The sequence below is a fragment of the Lonchura striata genome, chromosome 38 (assembly GCF_046129695.1).
Source record: "Lonchura striata isolate bLonStr1 chromosome 38, bLonStr1.mat, whole genome shotgun sequence".
In the NCBI taxonomy this organism is placed as follows: Eukaryota; Metazoa; Chordata; class Aves; order Passeriformes; family Estrildidae; genus Lonchura; species Lonchura striata.
The window spans coordinates 1,483,451-1,500,906 of NC_134640.1; the positions used below are offsets into that span (position 1 = coordinate 1,483,451).

General features: G+C 57.8%; 1 protein-coding gene across 1 annotated transcript; it reads left to right on the top strand.

The window, feature by feature from the left end:
* The first annotated feature begins 379 nt into the window (after positions 1-379).
* Positions 380-15,731, top strand: SLC27A5 (solute carrier family 27 member 5). The gene is made up of 10 exons (XM_077789857.1): positions 380-889; positions 4,221-4,430; positions 5,533-5,691; positions 6,990-7,114; positions 7,206-7,400; positions 8,858-8,948; positions 9,050-9,248; positions 9,343-9,440; positions 9,692-9,822; positions 15,462-15,731. The coding sequence occupies exons 1-10, from the start codon at positions 394-396 to the stop codon at positions 15,636-15,638; spliced, it is 1,881 nt and encodes a 626-aa protein (XP_077645983.1). The 5' UTR covers positions 380-393; the 3' UTR covers positions 15,639-15,731.
* The last annotated feature ends 1,725 nt before the right edge of the window (positions 15,732-17,456 follow it).

Sequence of the window (17,456 nt, forward strand, 5' to 3'; positions counted from 1 at the left end):
GCCGGCCAGCCATGCAGGCAGACAGCCAGACAGCCGGACATCTGGACAGAGGCTGGACAGCTGGACAGCCAGACAGAGTTCCGGACAGCTGGACAGACAGACAGACAGACAGGCAGGCCCCGCAGAGGCAGCGGGCCGTGGCGGCCGCCGCCCGCCGAGCCACTCCCGGGGGCAGGGACGGGGACGGACGAACGAACAAACGAACAAACGAACGAACAAACGAACGAACGAACGAACGAACGAACGGCGGCAGCGGGAGCGAGGAGAGCAAACAAAGCGAAACCTGGCGCAGGATCCGGAGCGCGGCGAACTCCGGACCCGGGCGCCGCCGGCACGGCCGGCCCAAAGGTCACCGGGCGGACCTTGGCCAGCGGCCGCGTCGTGCTGCTGGCCATGGAGCTGCCGCCGGTTCTGCTGGTGGTGCTGCTGGTGGTGCTGCTGGTGGTGCTGGTGGTGGCGGTGGCCGCGGCGCGGTCGGCGCCGTACCTGTGGGAGGATTTGGCGTTCTTCGTCACCATGACGCGGTCATCGCTGCGGTGCCGCCGGCGCTTGGCCGGCCGGCCGGCGGTCACCTTGCTGGACGTGTTCCGGAGCCACGCGCGGCTCCGGCCGCGCCGGCCGCTGCTGCTCTTCCAGGACCAGACCTACACCTTCGAGGACATCGAGCGGCGCAGCAACCGCGCGGCCTGGGCCCTGCGGCGGCGCCTGGGGCTGCGCGGCGGCCGGACCGTGGCCGTGTTCCTGCCCAACGAGCCGGCCTACCTGTGGACGTGGCTAGCGTTGGCCAAGTTGGGTTGCCCCATGGCTTGTCTCAACTGCAACGTCAGGGGCCGGGCGCTGCGGCACGCGCTGGAGGCGGCCGAGGCCACCGTGATGCTGGCCAGCCCTGGTGAGAGGGGACAGTGTGGTGTTCAGGGGCTTTGTGGCCACCAAAGCCATCGTGATGCTGGCCAGTCCTGGTGAGAGGGGACAGTGTGGTACCTGGGGGTTTGTGGCCACCAAAGCCACCACGGTGGTGGCCAGCCCTGGTGAGAGGGGACAGTGTGGTACCTGGGGTTTTGTGGCCACCAAAGCCATCGTGGTGGTGGCCAGTCCTGGTGAGAGGGGACAATGCAGTGTTCGAGGGGGTTTGTGGCCACCAAGGCCATCGTGGTGGTGGCCAGCCCTGGTGAGAGGGGACAATGCAGTGTTCGAGGGGGTTTGTGGCCACCAAGGCCATCGTGGTGGTGGCCAGCCCTGGTGAGAGGGGACAATGTGGTACCTGGGGGTTTGTGGCCACCAAAGCCATCATGGTGCTGGCCAGCCCTGGTGAGAGGGGACAGTGTGGTACCTGGGGGTTTGTGGCCACCATGGCCACCACGGTGCTGGCCAGCCCTGGTGAGAGGGGACAGTGTGGTGTTCAGGGGGTTTGTGGCCACCAAAGCCATCGTGGTGCTGGCCAGTCCTGGTGAGAGGGGACAATGTGGTACCTGGGGGGTTTGTGGCCACCAAAGCCATCGTGGTGCTGGCCAGTCCTGGTGAGAGGGGACAATGTGGTACCTGGGGGGTTTGTGGCCACCAAGGCCACCACGGTGGTGGCCAGCCCTGGTGAGAGGGGACAGTGCAGTGTTCGAGGGGGTTTGTGGCCACCAAAGCCATCGTGGTGCTGGCCAGCCCTGGTGAGAGGGGACAATGTGGTACCTGGGGGGTTTGTGGCCACCAAGGCCACCACGGTGCTGGCCAGTCCCAGTGAGGGCAAGTGGGGTGGGGGGGGTTTGCACGTGTGTCGCTGTCCCTTCGTGTGTGACACTGTGTGTGTGTCACTGTGTCCCTGTGTCCCTGTGTGTCGCTGTCCCTGACTGTGTCACTGTCCCTGTGTCCCTGTGTGTGTCCCTGTCCCTGTGTGTGTCCCTCTGTGTCCCTGGGTGTCTCACTGTCCCTGTGTGTGTGTCACACCCCGGACATGGCTGTCCCTGTGTCCCTGTGTGTGTCCCTGTCCCTGTGTGTCCCTGTGTGTCACTGTGTGTGTCCCTGTCCCTGTCCCTGTCCCTGTCCCTGTCCCTGTCCCTGTGTGTGTGTCACACCCCGGACATGGCTGTCCCTGTGTCCCTGTGTGTCCCTGTCCCTGTGTGTGTCCCTGGGTGTGTCACTGTTTGCGTCCCTCTGTGTCACTGTTTGCGTCCCTGTCCCTGTGTGTGTGTCACACCCTGGACATGGCTGTCCCTGTGTTTCCGTGTGTGTCGCTGTCAATGTGTGTCCGTGCGTGTCACTGTGTGTGTCCCTGTGTGTGTCCCTGTGTGTCCCTGTGTGTCCCTGTCCCTGTCCCTGTGTGTGTGTCACACCCTGGACATGGCTGTCCCTGTGTTTCCGTGTGTGTCGCTGTCTCTGTGTGTCCGTGCGTGTCACTGTGTGTGTCCCTGTGTGTGTCCCTGTGTGTCCCTGTGTGTCCCTGTCCCTGTCCCTGTGTGTGTGTCACACCTTGGACATGGCTGTCCCTGTGTCCCTGTGCGTGTCCCTGTGTGTGTCACTGTGCGTGTCCCTGTGTCCCTGTGCGTGTCCCTGTGTCCCTGTGCGTGTCCTTGTCCCCGGGTGTGTCCCTGTGTAGTCCCTGAATCTGTGCGTGTCATTGTCCCTGTGCGTGTCATTGTCCCTGGGCGTGTCCCTGAATCTGTGTGCGTCCCTGTCCCCGGGTGTGTCCCTGTCCCTGGGTGTGTCACTGTCCCTGGGTGTGTCCCTGTGTGTCCCTGAATCTGTGTGTGTCACTGTCCCCGGGTGTGTCCCTGTCCCCGGGTGTGTCACTGTCCCCGGGTGTGTCATTGTCCCCGGGTGTGTCACTGTCCCCGGGTGTGTCCCTGTCCCCGGGTGTGTCCCTGTCCCCGGGTGTGTCACTGTCCCCCTGTGTCCCTGTCTGTGTCACCCCTGGGTGTGTCCCCGTGTGTCCCTGTGTGTCCCCGTCCCTGCCTGTGTCACCCCGGGGTGCCCCCAGGGGATCGGGGCTCCCTTCGGGGTGACCCCGTGTGGGGTCACTGTGGGGCCCGGCTGGTTGGGACCCTTTGGGGTGCTCAGGATGGGTGGGGGGTCAGGGACCCCTTGGGGTGCTCAGGATGGGTGGGGGGGGGTCAGGGACCCCCTTGGGGTGCTCAGGATGGGTGGGGGGTCAGGGACCCCTTGGGGTGCTCAGGATGGGTGGGGGGGTTAGGGACCCCCTTGGGGTGCTCAGGATGGGTGGGGGGGGTCAGGGACCCCCTTGGGGTGCTCAGGATGGGTGGGGGGGGGCCAGGGACCCCTTTGGGGTGCTCAGGATGGGTGGGGGGGGTCAGGGACCCCCTTGGGGTGCTCAGGATGGGTGGGGGGGGTCAGGGACCCCCTTGGGGTGCTCAGGATGGGTGGGGGGGTCAGGGACCCTTTGGGGTGCTCAGGATGGGTGGGGGGGGGTCAGGGACCCCCTTGGGGTGCTCAGGGCACCAACTTTGGGGGTACCTTGGGGTGCCCACCTGGGACTCTTGGACCCCATCCATGATTTTGGGTGTGCCCACCTGGCCAGGTGCCCCTTTGGGGGTACCTTGGGGTGCCCACCTGGGAACCTCGGACCCTCATCCTTGGTTCCAGGGGTGCCCACCTGGCCAGGTGCCCACCTGGGGATACCTGGGTGCCCACCTGGGAACCTCGGACCCTCATCCATAGTTCCAGGGGTGCCCACCTGGCCAGGTGTCCACCTGGAGGTACCTGGGTGCCCACCTGGGGCCCTCAGACCCTCATCCTTGGTTCCAGGGGTGCCCACCTGGCCAGGTGCCCACCTGGGGATACCTGGGGTGCCCACCTGAGTCCTTTGGACCCCCATCCATTATTTTGGGGGTGCCCACCTGGCCAGGTGCCCCTTTGGGGGTACCTTGGGGTGCCCACCTGTGAACCTCGGACCCTCATCCTTGGTTCCAGGGGTGCCCACCTGGCCAGGTGCCCACCTGGAGGTACCTGGGTGCCCACCTGTGAACCTCGGACCCTCATCCTTGGTTCCAGGGGTGCCCACCTGGCCAGGTGCCCACCTGGGGGTACCTGGGTGCCCACCTGTGAACCTCGGACCCTCATCCTTGGTTCCAGGGGTGCCCACCTGGCCAGGTGCCCACCTGGGGATACCTGGGTGCCCACCTGGGAACCTCAGATCACCTGGGTCTACCTGGGGGTGCCCACCTGGCCAGGTGCCCCGCTGGTGCCACCTGCCCGTGTCCCCCGTGTCCCCGCAGAGCTGCGCGAGGCGGTGGAGGAGGTTCTGCCCAAGCTGCGGCGCGACGGCGTCGAGGTCTTCTACCTGAGCGCGGCGTCGCCCACGCCGGGCGTGGAGGCGCTGCTGCCCACCATCGAGGCGGCGCCCGCCGAGCCGCCGCCCGCCGAGCTCCGCGCCGGCGTCACCGGCGACTCCCGGGCCATGTACATCTACACCTCCGGCACCACCGGTGAGCCGGGGTGGGGTGGGACGGTCCAGGGGCATGGGGGTCTTCCTACAATGCTGGCCATGGTGGGTCCACCTGGGCCAGGTGTGTCCCGGCCATGTCCACGTGGGCAGGTCAGCACTGGAGTGGTCTTGGGGATCTTCCTCCAATGTTGGCCATGGTGGTCTACCTGGGCCAGGTGTGTCCTGAACATGTCCATGCATGAGCAGCTTTGAGGGGTCTTCGGGGTCTTCCTCCAGCCCTGACCATGGTGGATCCACCTGGGCCAGGTGTGTCCCAGCCATGTCCACACATGGGCAGCTTGGAGGGGCCTTGGGGGTCTTCCTCCAGCCCTGACCATGGTGGGTCCACCTGAGCCAGGTGTGTCCCAGCCATGTCCACATGGGCAGGTCAGCACTGGAGGGATCTTGAGGAACTTCCTCTGGTCATGACCATGGTGGGTCCACCTGGGCCAGGTGTGTCCCACCCATGTCCATGTGGGCAGGTCAGCAGTGGAGAGGTCTTGGGGGTCTTTCTCCAACCCTGACCATCACAGGTTCACCTGGTCCAGGTGTGTCCTGGCCGTGTCCACACATGGGCAGCTTGGAGGGGTCTTCATGGTCTTCCTCCAGCCCTGACCATGGTGGGTCCACCTGGGCCAGGTGTGTCCCAGCCATGGCCAAACATGGGCAGTGTCCAGGGGGCCTGGGGGTCTTCCTCCAGTCATGACAATGGTGGGCCCACCTGGGGCAGGTGTGTCCCAGCCATCTCTACACATAGGCAGTGTCCAGGGGACCTGGGGTTCTTTCTCCAGCCCTGACCATGGCAGGTCCACCTGGGCCAGGTGTGTGCCGGCCATGGCCACACATGGGCAGCTTGGAGGGATCTTGGGGGTCTTCCTCCAGCCCTGATCATGGTGGGTCCACCTGGGCCAGGTGTGTCCCAGCCATGGCCACACATGGGCAGTGTCCAGGGGGCCTGGGGGTCTTCCTCCAATGCTGACCATGGTGGGCCCATGGTGGGTTCACCTGGGCCAGGTGTGTCCTGGCCATGTCCACACACGGGCAGCTTGGAGGGGTCTTGGGTTTCTCCTCCTCTCCTGTCCCACCCGGGCGCTGTCCCACAGGGCTGCCCAAGGCCGCGGTGATCACGGAGCTGAAGCTGATGATGGTGGCCAGCCTGGGCCGGATCTGCGGCCTGCGGCCCGACGACGTCGTCTACACCACGCTGCCGCTCTACCACTCGGCCGGGCTGCTGGTGGGGCTGGGCGGCTGCCTGGACGTCGGTACGGACACGAAGAACATGGAGATGGGACCGGGAACGGCCGGGAGGGCGGCGGGACAGGGAGGGATGGACGGATGGATGGATGATGGATGGATGATGGATGGATGATGGATGGATGATGGATGATGGATGGATGGATGGATGATGGATGGATGGATGGATGGATGGATGAATGATGGATGGATGGATGGATGGATGGATGGATGGATGGATGGATGGATGATGGATGGATGATGGATGGATGATGGATGATGGATGGATGGATGATGGATGGATGGATGGATGATGGATGGATGGATGGATGGATGAATGATGGATGGATGGATGGATGGATGGATGGATGGATGGATGATGGATGGATGGATGATGGATGGATGGATGATGGATGATGGATGGATGGATGGATGGATGGATGATGGATGGATGGATGATGGATGATGGATGATGGATGGATGGATGGATGGATGGATGGATGAATGGATGGATGGATGGATGGATGATGGATGGATGATGGATGGATGGATGGATGGATGATGGATGATGGATGATGGATGGATGATGGATGGATGGATGGATGGATGGAAGATGGATGGATGATGGATGATGGATGGATGGATGGATGGATGGATGGATGGATGGATGATGGATGGATGGAGTCCATGGATGGATGGATGGATGGATGATGGATGGATGGATGATAGATGGATGATGGATGGATGATGGATGATGGATGGATGGATGGATGGATGATAGATGGATGGATGGATGGATGGATGGATGGATGGATGGATGGATGGATGATGGATGGATGGATGGATGGATGGATGGATGAATGGATGGATGGATGGATGGATGGATGATGGATGGATGATGGATGGATGGATGATGGATGGATGGATGATGGATGATGGATGGATGGATGGATGGATGGATGGATGGATGGATGGATGAATGGATGGATGATGGACAGATGATGGATGGATGATGGACAGATGATGGATGGATGAATGGATGGATGATGGATGGATGGATGGATGGATGGTTGGATGATGGATGATGGATGGATGGATGATGGATGGACGGATGGATGGATGATGGATGGATGATGGATGGATGGATGATGGATGATGGATGAATGGATGGATGGATGGATGGATGGATGGATGATGGATGGATGATGGATGGATGGATGGATGGATGGATGATGGATGGAGATGGATGATGGATGGATGATGGATGATGGATGGATGGATGGATGGCCACCCAATCTTGCCGCCCCATCCCCACGCCCTACCCCAGGAGCCACCTGCGTCCTCCGCTCCAAGTTCTCGGCCTCCCAATTCTGGCCCGACTGCCGCCGCTACAACGTCTCCGTCATCCAGTACGTGGGCGAGCTGATGCGCTACCTGTGCAACGCCCCCGAGGTGAGACCCCCACCCACCCACCCACCACGGCATGGTCTCCTCCACGCGCCGGCCGCACCCCGAGGTGCCCCCCACCCATGTGTCCCCGCAGCGCGCCGAGGAGCGGGCGCACGGCGTGCGGCTGGCGCTGGGCAACGGCCTGCGGGCCGACGTGTGGCGGCACTTCCAGCGGCGCTTCGGGCCCGTGGCCGTGCGCGAGTTCTACGGCGCCACCGAGGGCAACGCCGGCTTCGTCAACTACAGCGGCCGCGTGGGCGCCGTGGGCCGCGCCAACGCCTTCCTCAGGGTGAGCGCCGCGCGCGGAGGGAAGGTGACATGGAGGAAAAGATGAGGAATCGGATTTTGGAGGGAAGGGGAAATGGAGGAAAAGATGCAAAATCGGATTTTGGAGGGAAGGTTAAAGTGGAGGAAAAGATGAGGAAATCGGATTTTGGAGGGAAGGTGACATGGAGGAAAAGATGAGGAATTGGATTTTGAGTAAAAGTTAAATGGAGGAAAAGATGCGAAATCGGATTTGGAGGGAAGGTTAAAGTGGAGGAAAAGATGCGAAATCGGATTTTGAGTAAAAGTTAAATGGAGGAAAAGATGCGAAATCGGATTTTGGAGGGAAGGCGAAATGGAGGAAAAGATGCGAAATCGGATTTTGAGTAAAAGTTAAAATGGAGGAAAAGCTGCAAAAATCGTATTTTTGAGCAGAAGTTAAAATGGAGGAAAAGATGTGAAATTGGATTTTGGAGCAAAAGTTAAAATGGAGCAAAAGCTGCAAAAATCAGATTTTTGGGCATAAGCTGGGAAAGAAATTCTGGAAATTTTCACAAGAAGGAAATTCCGGAATTTTCCACAGGAAGGAAATTCCAGAATTTTCCACAGGAAGAAAATTCCAGAATTTTCTGCGGGAAGGAAATTCCAGAATTTTCCGCCAGAAGGAAATTCCGGAATGTTCCACGGGAAGGAGATTCCGGAAATTTCTACAAGAAGGAAATTCCGGAATTTTCCACGGGAGGGAAATTCTGGAATTTTCGCGGGAAGGAAATTCCAGAATTTTCCAAGGGAAGGAAATTCTCGCCATTTCCACAGGAAGGAAATTCTGGAATTTTCCGCGGGAAGAAAATTCCGGAAATTTCCACAAGAAGGAAATTCTGGAATTTTCCGTGGGAAGGAAATTCGAGAATTTTCCATGGGAAGGAAATTCTGGAATTTTCCGTGGGAAGGACGTTCCGGAACATTCCTTGGGAAGGAGATTCCAGAAATTTCTACAAGAAGGACATTCCGGAACGTTCCTTGGGAAGGACATTCTGGAACGTTCCTTGGGAAGGACATTCCAGAACGTTCCTTGGGGAGGAATTCCGGAACATTCCTTGGGAAGGACATTCCGGAACATTCCTTGGGGAGGAATTCCGGAACATTCCTTGGGAAGGACATTCCGGAACGTTCCTTGGGGAGGACGTTCCGGAACGTTCCTTGGGGAGGGAGGACGTTCTGGAACGTTCCTTGGGGAGGACATTCCAGAACGTTCTGCGGGATGAACGTTCCGGAACGTTCCTTGGGGAGGACATTCCGGAACGTTCCTTGGGAAGGACATTCCGGAACGTTCCTTGGGGAGGACATTCCGGAATGTTCTGCGGGATGAACGTTCTGGAACGTTCCTTGGAGAGGACATTCCGGAACATTCCTTGGGGAGGACGTTCTGGAACGTTCCACGGGGAGGACATTCCGGCCGTTCCCGGCTCTCCCACCCCGCAGTTCTTCGCGCCGTTCGAGCTGATCCGCTACGACGTGGAGCGCGAGGCGCCGGCGCGCGACGAGCGCGGCCTCTGCATCCCCACCCGGCCCGGTGAGCGCCCGAGCCACCACGACCTCCTGGAGCCACCAGGAAGCCCCGGGAGAAACCGAGGCAGGAGGTGGCCCCAACCCTTCCTCTTCCTCCCCGTGAAGGTGAGACGGGGCTGCTGGTGGTGAAGATCACCAAGAACACGCCGTTCCACGGCTACGCCGGCGACTCGCAGAAGACCCAGAAGAAGATCCTCAGGGACGTCCTGGCCAAAGGCGACGCCTTCTTCAACAGCGGCGACCTCCTCATGATGGACGCCGAGAAGTTCATCTACTTCCAGGACCGCGTCGGGGACACCTTCCGGTGAGCGCCAGGCCCACCCCACCGGCGCGTGGCCCCGCGGGCGGGGGCCGGGCGCCGATGTCCCGCTCACGGCGCCGGGCCTTCTCCTCGCCAGCTGGAAAGGGGAGAACGTGGCCACCACGGAGGTGGAGGCCGCGCTGGGCTTGGTGAGCTTCATCCAGGAGGTCAACGTCTACGGCGTGGCCGTGCCGGGTGAGTCGCCACCGAAACAAGGAGCTGGTGGGGGGGCGTCCCGGGCGGGTGACGCGTCCCCGGAGGGTCCGAGCCACCTCCGAGAAGGTTCCAAAGTGACTTTGGAAGGTCCAGAGTTGCTTTGAGGCCACCCCAGAACCGGGAGGGAGCCACCCAAAACCACGTTCGGCCACCCCGGTAGCCCAAGGGGGGCCTCAGGTGGACCCCAAGGAGATGAGGTGGCCCCAGGTGACCGCGGGCGACGCCGGCAGGGTGCGAGGGCCGCTGCGGCATGGCCGCCGTGCGCCTGAAGGACGGCGCCACCTTTGATGGTGACAAGCTCTACACCTTCACGGAGGAGACGCTGCCCGCCTACGCCGCGCCCCGCTTCGTCCGCATCCAGGTCAGAGGGACCCGCCCGCCCCGGGGCCTCCCGGGGGGGCTTCGGGTGGTGGGGTTGGACTTGGGGTGGGGGTGGTCCGGCACTGGAGAGACCGATCACGGACGGGTGGAATCATGGAATGGTTTGGGTTGGAGAAGACTGTGAGGGTTGATCACAGTCAGGTGGAATCATGGAATGGTTTGGGTTGGAGAAGACTGTGAGGGTTGATCATAGTCAGGTGGAATCATGGAGTGGTTTGGGTTGGAGAAGACTGAAAGGGTTGATCACAGTCAGGTGGAATCATGGAATGGTTTGGGTTGGAGAAGACTGTGAGGGTTGATCATAGTCAGGTGGAATCATGGAATGGTTTGGGTTGGAGAAGACTGTGAGGGTTGATCACAGTCAGGTGGAATCATGGAATGGTTTGGGTTGGAGAAGACTCCAGAGCTCCTCCAGTTCCAGTCATGGCAGGATGGAATCACGGAGTAGTTTGGGTTGGAGAAGACTTCAGAGCTCATCCAGGTCCATCATGGCAGGATGGAATCATGGAGTGGTTTGGGTTGGAGAAGACTTTAAGGGTTGATCACAGTCAGGTGGAATCATGGAATGGTTTGGGTTGGAGAAGACTGTGAGGGTTGATCATAGTCAGGTGGAATCATGGAATGGTTTGGGTTGGAGAAGACTCCAGAGCTCCTCCAGTTCCAATCATGGCAGGGTGGAACCATGGAATGGTTTGGGTTGGAGAAGACTGTGAGGGTTGATCATAGTCAGGTGGAATCATGGAGTGGTTTGGGTTGGAGAAGACTTTAAGGGTTGATCACAGTCAGGTGGAATCATGGAATGGTTTGGGTTGGAGAAGACTTCAGAGCTCCTCCAGTTCCAATCATGGCAGGATGGAATCATGGAATGGTTTGGGTTGGAGAAGACTTTGATGGTTGATCATAGTCAGGTGGAATCATGGAATGGTTTGGGTTGGAGAAGACTGTGAGGGTTGATCACAGTCAGGTGGAATCATGGAATGGTTTGGGTTGGAGAAGACTTCAGAGCTCCTCCAGTTCCAATCATGGCAGGATGGAATCATGGAATGGTTTGGGTTGGAGAAGACTTCAGAGCTCATCCAGTTCCAATCATGGCAGGGTGGAACCATGGAGTGGTTTGGGTTGGAGAAGACTTTGATGGTTGATCATAGTCAGGTGGAACCATGGAATGGTTTGGGTTGGAGAAGACTGTGAGGGTTGATCATAGTCAGGTGGAACCATGGAGTGGTTTGGGTTGGAGAAGACTTTGATGGTTGATCATAGTCAGGTGGAATCATGGAATGGTTTGGGCTGGAAGAGGTGTTAGAGCCCCTTCAGTTCCAGTCGTGGCAGGATGGAATCATGGAATGGTTTGGGTTGGAGAAGACTTCAAGGGTTGATCATAGTCAGGTGGAATCATGGAATGGTTTGGGTTGGAGAAGACTGTGAGGGTTGATCATAGTCAGGTGGAATCATGGAATGGTTTGGGTTGGAGAAGACTCCAGAGCTCCTCCAGTTCCAGTCATGGCAGGATGGAATCATGGAATGGTTTGGGTTGGAGAAGACTGTGAGGGTTGATCACAGTCAGGTGGAATCATGGAATGGTTTGGGTTGGAGAAGACTTCAGAGCTCCTCCAGTTCCAATCATGGCAGGATGGAATCATGGAATGGTTTGGGTTGGAGAAGACTTTGATGGTTGATCATAGTCAGGTGGAATCATGGAATGGTTTGGGTTGGAGAAGACTTCAGAGCTCCTCCAGTTCCAGTCATGGCAGGATGGAATCATGGAATGGTTTGGGTTGGAGAAGACTTTGATGGTTGATCATAGTCAGGTGGAATCATGGAATGGTTTGGGTTGGAGAAGACTTCAGAGCTCCTCCAGTTCCAATCACAGCTGGGTGGAACCATGGAATGGTTTGGGTTGGAGAAGACTTTAAGGGTCACCCAGTTTGGGTCATGGCAGGACGGAACCATGGAATGGTTTGGGTTGGAGAAGACTGTGAGGGTTGATCATAGTCAGGTGGAAAAATGGAATGGTTTGGGTTGGAGAAGACTCCAGAGCTCCTCCAGTTCCAATCATGGCAGGATGGAATCATGGAATGGTTTGGGTTGGAGAAGACTGTGAGGGTTGATCACAGTCAGGTGGAATCATGGAATGGTTTGGGTTGGAGAAGACTGTGAGGGTTGATCACAGTCAGGTGGAATCATGGAATGGTTTGGGTTGGAGAAGACTCCAGAGCTCCTCCAGTTCCAATCATGGCAGGATGGAATCATGGAATGGTTTGGGTTGGAGAAGACTCCAGAGCTCCTCCAGTTCCAATCACAGCTGGGTGGAATAATGGAATGGTTTGGGTTGGAGAAGACTTCAAGGGTCACCCAGTTTTGGTCATGGTCAGGTGGAACCGTGGAATGGTTTGGGTTGGAGAAGACTCCAGAGCTCCTCCAGTGCCCATCCCACCATTGGTGTCCCCCCGGTTCCCCACGGTGGCGTCGCTCACCCTGTGCCACCGACGCCGCCGGGGTCTCCTGGTGACAGCGTGGGGGTCACCCCGCTGCCGGTGAGGGTCACCTGGTGCCAACGGAGGTCACCTGGTGCCAACAGGGGTCACCTCGTGCCAGTGATGGCCACCCGGTGCCAACGGGGTCACCTGGGACCAGTGATGGTCACTTGGTGCCAGTGGTGGTCACTTTGGGCCAATGATGGCCACCCTCTGCCAGTGAGGGTCACCTGGTGCCAACAGGGGTCACCTGGTACCAATGATGGTTACCCAGTGCCAGTGGTGGTCACTTTGGGCCAATGGAGGTCACTTGGGGCCAACAGGGGTCACTTGGGGACAATGGGGGCCTCTTGAGGCTAATGGGGGTCACCTCGTGCCTTTGGTGGTCATTTTGGACCAATGGTGGCCACCCCATGCCAACAAGGGTCACCAGGGGCCAATGGAGGTCACCGTGCCAGAGATGGCCACCTGGTGCCAACAAGGGTAACTGGTGCCAGTGGAGGTCACCTCATGCCAGTGATGGTCACCCTGTGCCAATGATGGTCACCTGGCACCAGTGGTGGTCACTTTGGGCCAATGGTGGCCACCTCATGCCAGTGATGGCAACCTCATGCCAGTGATGGCCACCTCATGCCAATGGTGGCCACCTCATGCCAATGGTGGCCACCTCATGCCAGTGGTGGCCTCTTGAGGCTAACGGGGGTCATCTGGTGCCAGTGGTGGCCACTTCATGCCAATGGTGGCCACCTCATGCCAATGGTGGCCACCTCATGCCAATGGTGGCCACCTCATGCCAGTGATGGCCACCTCATGCCAATGGTGGCCACCTCATGCCAATGGTGGCCACCTCATGCCAATGGTGGCCACCTCATGCCAATGGTGGCCACCTCATGCCAATGGTGGCCACCTCATGCCAGTGGTGGCCTCTTGAGGCTAACGGGGGTCACCTGGCGCCAAGGGGCGCTGCCCGGTGCCGAAGTCCCCTGCATCTCCCGATTCCGCCGGCGCCGCGGCACAGCCGGGCGGTGTCCCCGGCGCCATCTTGGCGGTTCCTTGACACCGTCACGGAGCTTTGCCAACACCGGCCCGGTGGCTTCCCGGTGATTTCCCGGTGATTTCCGGGAGGTTTCCCGGCAATTTCCCGGTGATTTCCCCGTGATTTCCCGGTGATTTCCCCGTGATTTCCCCGTGATTTCCCCGCGATTTCCCCGTGATTTCCCCGTGATTTCCCCATGATTTCCCCGTGATTTCCCCGTGATTTCCCCGTGATTTCCCCATGATTTACCCGTGATTTCCCCGTGATTTCCCGGTGATTTCCGGGCGGTTTCCCGGCAATTTCCCGGTGATTTTCCCCTGATTTCCCGGTGATTTCCCGGTGAATTCCCCGTGATTTCCCAGCGATTTCCCCGTGATTTCCCGGCAATTTCCCCGTGATTTCCCCATGATTTCCCCGTGATTTCCCAGCGATTTCCCCGTGATTTCCCCGTGATTTCCCCGTGATTTCCCCGTGATTTCCCCATGATTTCCCCGTGATTTCCCAGCGATTTCCCCGTGATTTCCCCGTGATTTCCTGGCAATTTCCCAGCAGTTTCCCGGCTGTTCCCCTGTGGTTTCCTGGTGATTTCCCGGTGATTTCCCGGTGATTTCCCGGTGATTTCCCCGTGATTTCCCCATGATTTCCCCATGATTTCCCGGCGGTTCCCCAGCAATTTCCCAGCCATTTCCCGGCGCTTTCCCGTTGATTTCCCGGCTGTTTCCCGGTGATTTCCCCATGATTTCCCCATGATTTCCCAGCGATTTCCCCATGATTTCCCCGTGATTTCCCCATGATTTCCCCATGATTTCCCCATGATTTCCCCATGATTTCCCCACAATTTCCCCGTGATTTCCCCATGATTTCCCCGTGATTTCCCCATGATTTCCCCGTGATTTCCCCATGATTTCCCCATGATTTCCCCGTGATTTCCTGGCGATTTCCCGGCGATTTCCCGGCAATTTCCCAGCAGTTTCCCGACTGTTCCCCTGTGGTTTCCTGGTGATTTCCTGGTGATTTCCTGGTGATTTCCCCGTGATTTCCCGGTGATTTCCCCATGATTTCCCCGTGATTTCCCGGTGATTTCCCGGTGATTTCCCCGTGATTTCCCCGTGATTTCCCCATGATTTCCTGGTGATTTCCTGGTGGTTTCCCCATGATTTCCCCACGATTTCCCCGTGATTTCCCGGTGATTTCCCCATGATTTCCCCACGATTTCCCCGTGATTTCCCGGTGATTTCCCCGTGATTTCCCGGTGATTTCCCCATGATTTCCCCACGATTTCCCCATGATTTCCCGGCGATTTCCCCGTGATTTCCCCGTAATTTCCCCATGATTTCCCAATGATTTCCCCGTGATTTCCCGGCGATTTCCCCGTGATTTCCCAGCAGTTTCCCGGCTGTTCCCCTGTGATTTCCCGGTGATTTCCCGGTGATTTCCCGGTGATTTCCCGGTGATTTCCCCGTGATTTCCCCACGATTTCCCGGTGATTTCCCGGTGATTTCCCGGTGATTTCCCCGTGATTTCCCCGCGATTTCCCCATGATTTCCCGGTGATTTCCCCGTGATTTCCCCACGATTTCCCTGTGATTTCCCGGCTGTTTCCCAGTGATTTCCCCGTGATTTCCCGGTGATTTCCCAGCGATTTCCCCACAATTTCCCCGCGATTTCCCCATGATTTCCCCATGATTTCCCCGTGATTTCCCGGTGATTTCCCCGTGATTTCCCCATGATTTCCCCATGATTTCCCCACGATTTCCCCGTGATTTCCCCACGATTTCCCCGCGATTTCCCGGTGATTTCCCGGTGATTTCCCCATGATTTCCCGGCAGTTTCCCCATGATTTCCCCGTGATTTCCCCGTGATTTCCCCACGATTTCCCCAGGATTTCCCCACGATTTCCCTGTGATTTCCCCGTGATTTCCCCGTGATTTCCCCATGATTTCCTGGTGATTTCCCGGTGGTTTCCCCATGATTTCCCCACGATTTCCCCACGATTTCCCGGTGATTTCCCGGTGATTTCCCGGTGATTTCCCCATGATTTCCCCACAATTTCCCGGTGATTTCCCGGCAATTTCCCGGCGCTTTCCCGACGCCGTGTCCCTGTCCCCAGGCCGCTCTGGAGACCACCGGCACCTTCAAGCAGTGCAAGACCAACCTGGTCCAGGAGGGCTTCGACCCCGGCCTGGTCAGGGACCGGCTCTTCTTCCGCGACGCCGCGCGCCGCTCCTACGTGCCGCTGAGCGCCGCCGCCTTCGCCGCCATCCGCGACGGGCGCCTCGCCCTCTAATTAGCAGAGCCTAATTAGGGCTAATTAATAAGCGGCCGCTCGGCTGGGCGGCGGCGGCGCCACCCCGCTGGAGATTAAACTTTGAATTCCCGATTTTCGGCTGCCGAAGGATTTTTGGGGGATTTTTTTGGGGTTGTAGCGACTCCGTGGTGGCCCCAGCGAGGTGACGGCCCCGGGGTAATTAATAAAAACTAATTAGGGGTAATCAAGCACTTTGGGGAGGTTTGGTGTCAGTCAGCTGGAAATTCAACCTTTAATTCCTGATTTTCGGCTGCCCAAGGATTTGGGGGATATTTTTGGGGTTGTAGCAACTCCACAGTGGCCCCAGCGAGGTGACAGCCCGGGGGTAATTAATAAAAACTAATTAGGGGTAATCAAGCACTTTGGGGAGGTTTGGTGTTGTTAACCTGAAATTAAACCTTTAATTCCCATTTTTTGGCTGCCCAAGGATTTGGGGGATTTTTTGGGGTTGTAGCGACTCCGCGGTTGGTCCAGGGCGCTGACGGCCCCGGGGTAATTAATAAGAACTAATTAGGGGTAATCAGGCACATTGGGGAGGTTTGGTGTCAGTCAGCTGGAAATTCAACCTTTAATTCCCGTTTTTTGGCTGCCCAAGGATTTGGGGGATTTTTGGGATTTTTTGGGACTGTAGCAACTCCGCAGTTGGTCCAGGGAGGTTACGGCCCGGGGGTAATTAATAAAAACTAATTAGGGGTAATCAAGCACTTTGGGGAGGTTTGGTGTCAGTCAGCTGGAAATTCAACCTTTAATTCCCGTTTTTCGGGTGCCCAAGGATTTGGGGGATTTTGGGGATTTTTTGGGATTGGCTCCCATCTCATTCCCTAAATTGGGAATTTCCCACCTCGTTCCCCAAATTGGGAATTTCATCCCAATATCCCATCGAACTTTTCCCCAATTTCCCACCTCATTCCTTAAATTGGGAATTTCCCACCTCATTTACCAAATTGGGAATTTCTTCCCAGTTTCCCACCTCACTCCCCAATTTAGGAATTCTCTCCCAATTTCCCACCTCACTCCCCAATTTAGGAATTCTCTCCCAGTTTCCCACCTCATTCCCCAAGTCTTTGGGAATTTCCCCCCAGTTTCCAACCTGACTCCCCATTCCCGGAGTGACGATTCCTTCCCCTGCCCCTAAAATCCCACAAATTCTCCCTAAAATCCCACAAATTCCCCCTAAAATCCCACAAATTCCCCTTAAAATCCCACAAATTCCCCCTAAAATCCCCTCAAATTCTCCCTAAAATCCCCACAAATTCCCCTTAAAATCCCACAAATTCCCCCTAAAATCCCCACAAATTCCCCCTAAAATCCCACAAATTCCCCCTAAAATCCCCACAAATTCCCCCTAAAATCCCCACAAATTCCCCCTAAAATCCCCACAAATTCCCCCTAAAATCCCCATAAATTTCCCAAATTTCCCCCACAAATTCCCCCACGCAGAAAATTGGAAATCCTTTATTCACGAACCTCGGAGCTCCTCCAGCTCCTCAGCGCCCTGCTGGTCCTCCACCTCCGAGGAGCTCCGGGCGCTCCTTGGAGCTCCTCGGCTCTCCTGTCCCTCTGGAGATCCACCAGAGCTCCTTGGAGCTCCTCGGCTCTCCTGTCCCTCTGGAGATCCACCAGAGCTCCTTGGAGCTCCTCGGCTCTCCTGTCCCCCTGGAGATCCACCAGAGCTCCTTGGAGCTCCTCGGCTCTCCTGTCCCCCTGGAGATCCACCAGAGCTCCTTGGAGCTCCTCGGCTCTCCTGTCCCTCTGGAGATCCACCAGAGCTCCTTGGAGCTCCTCAGCTCTCCTGTG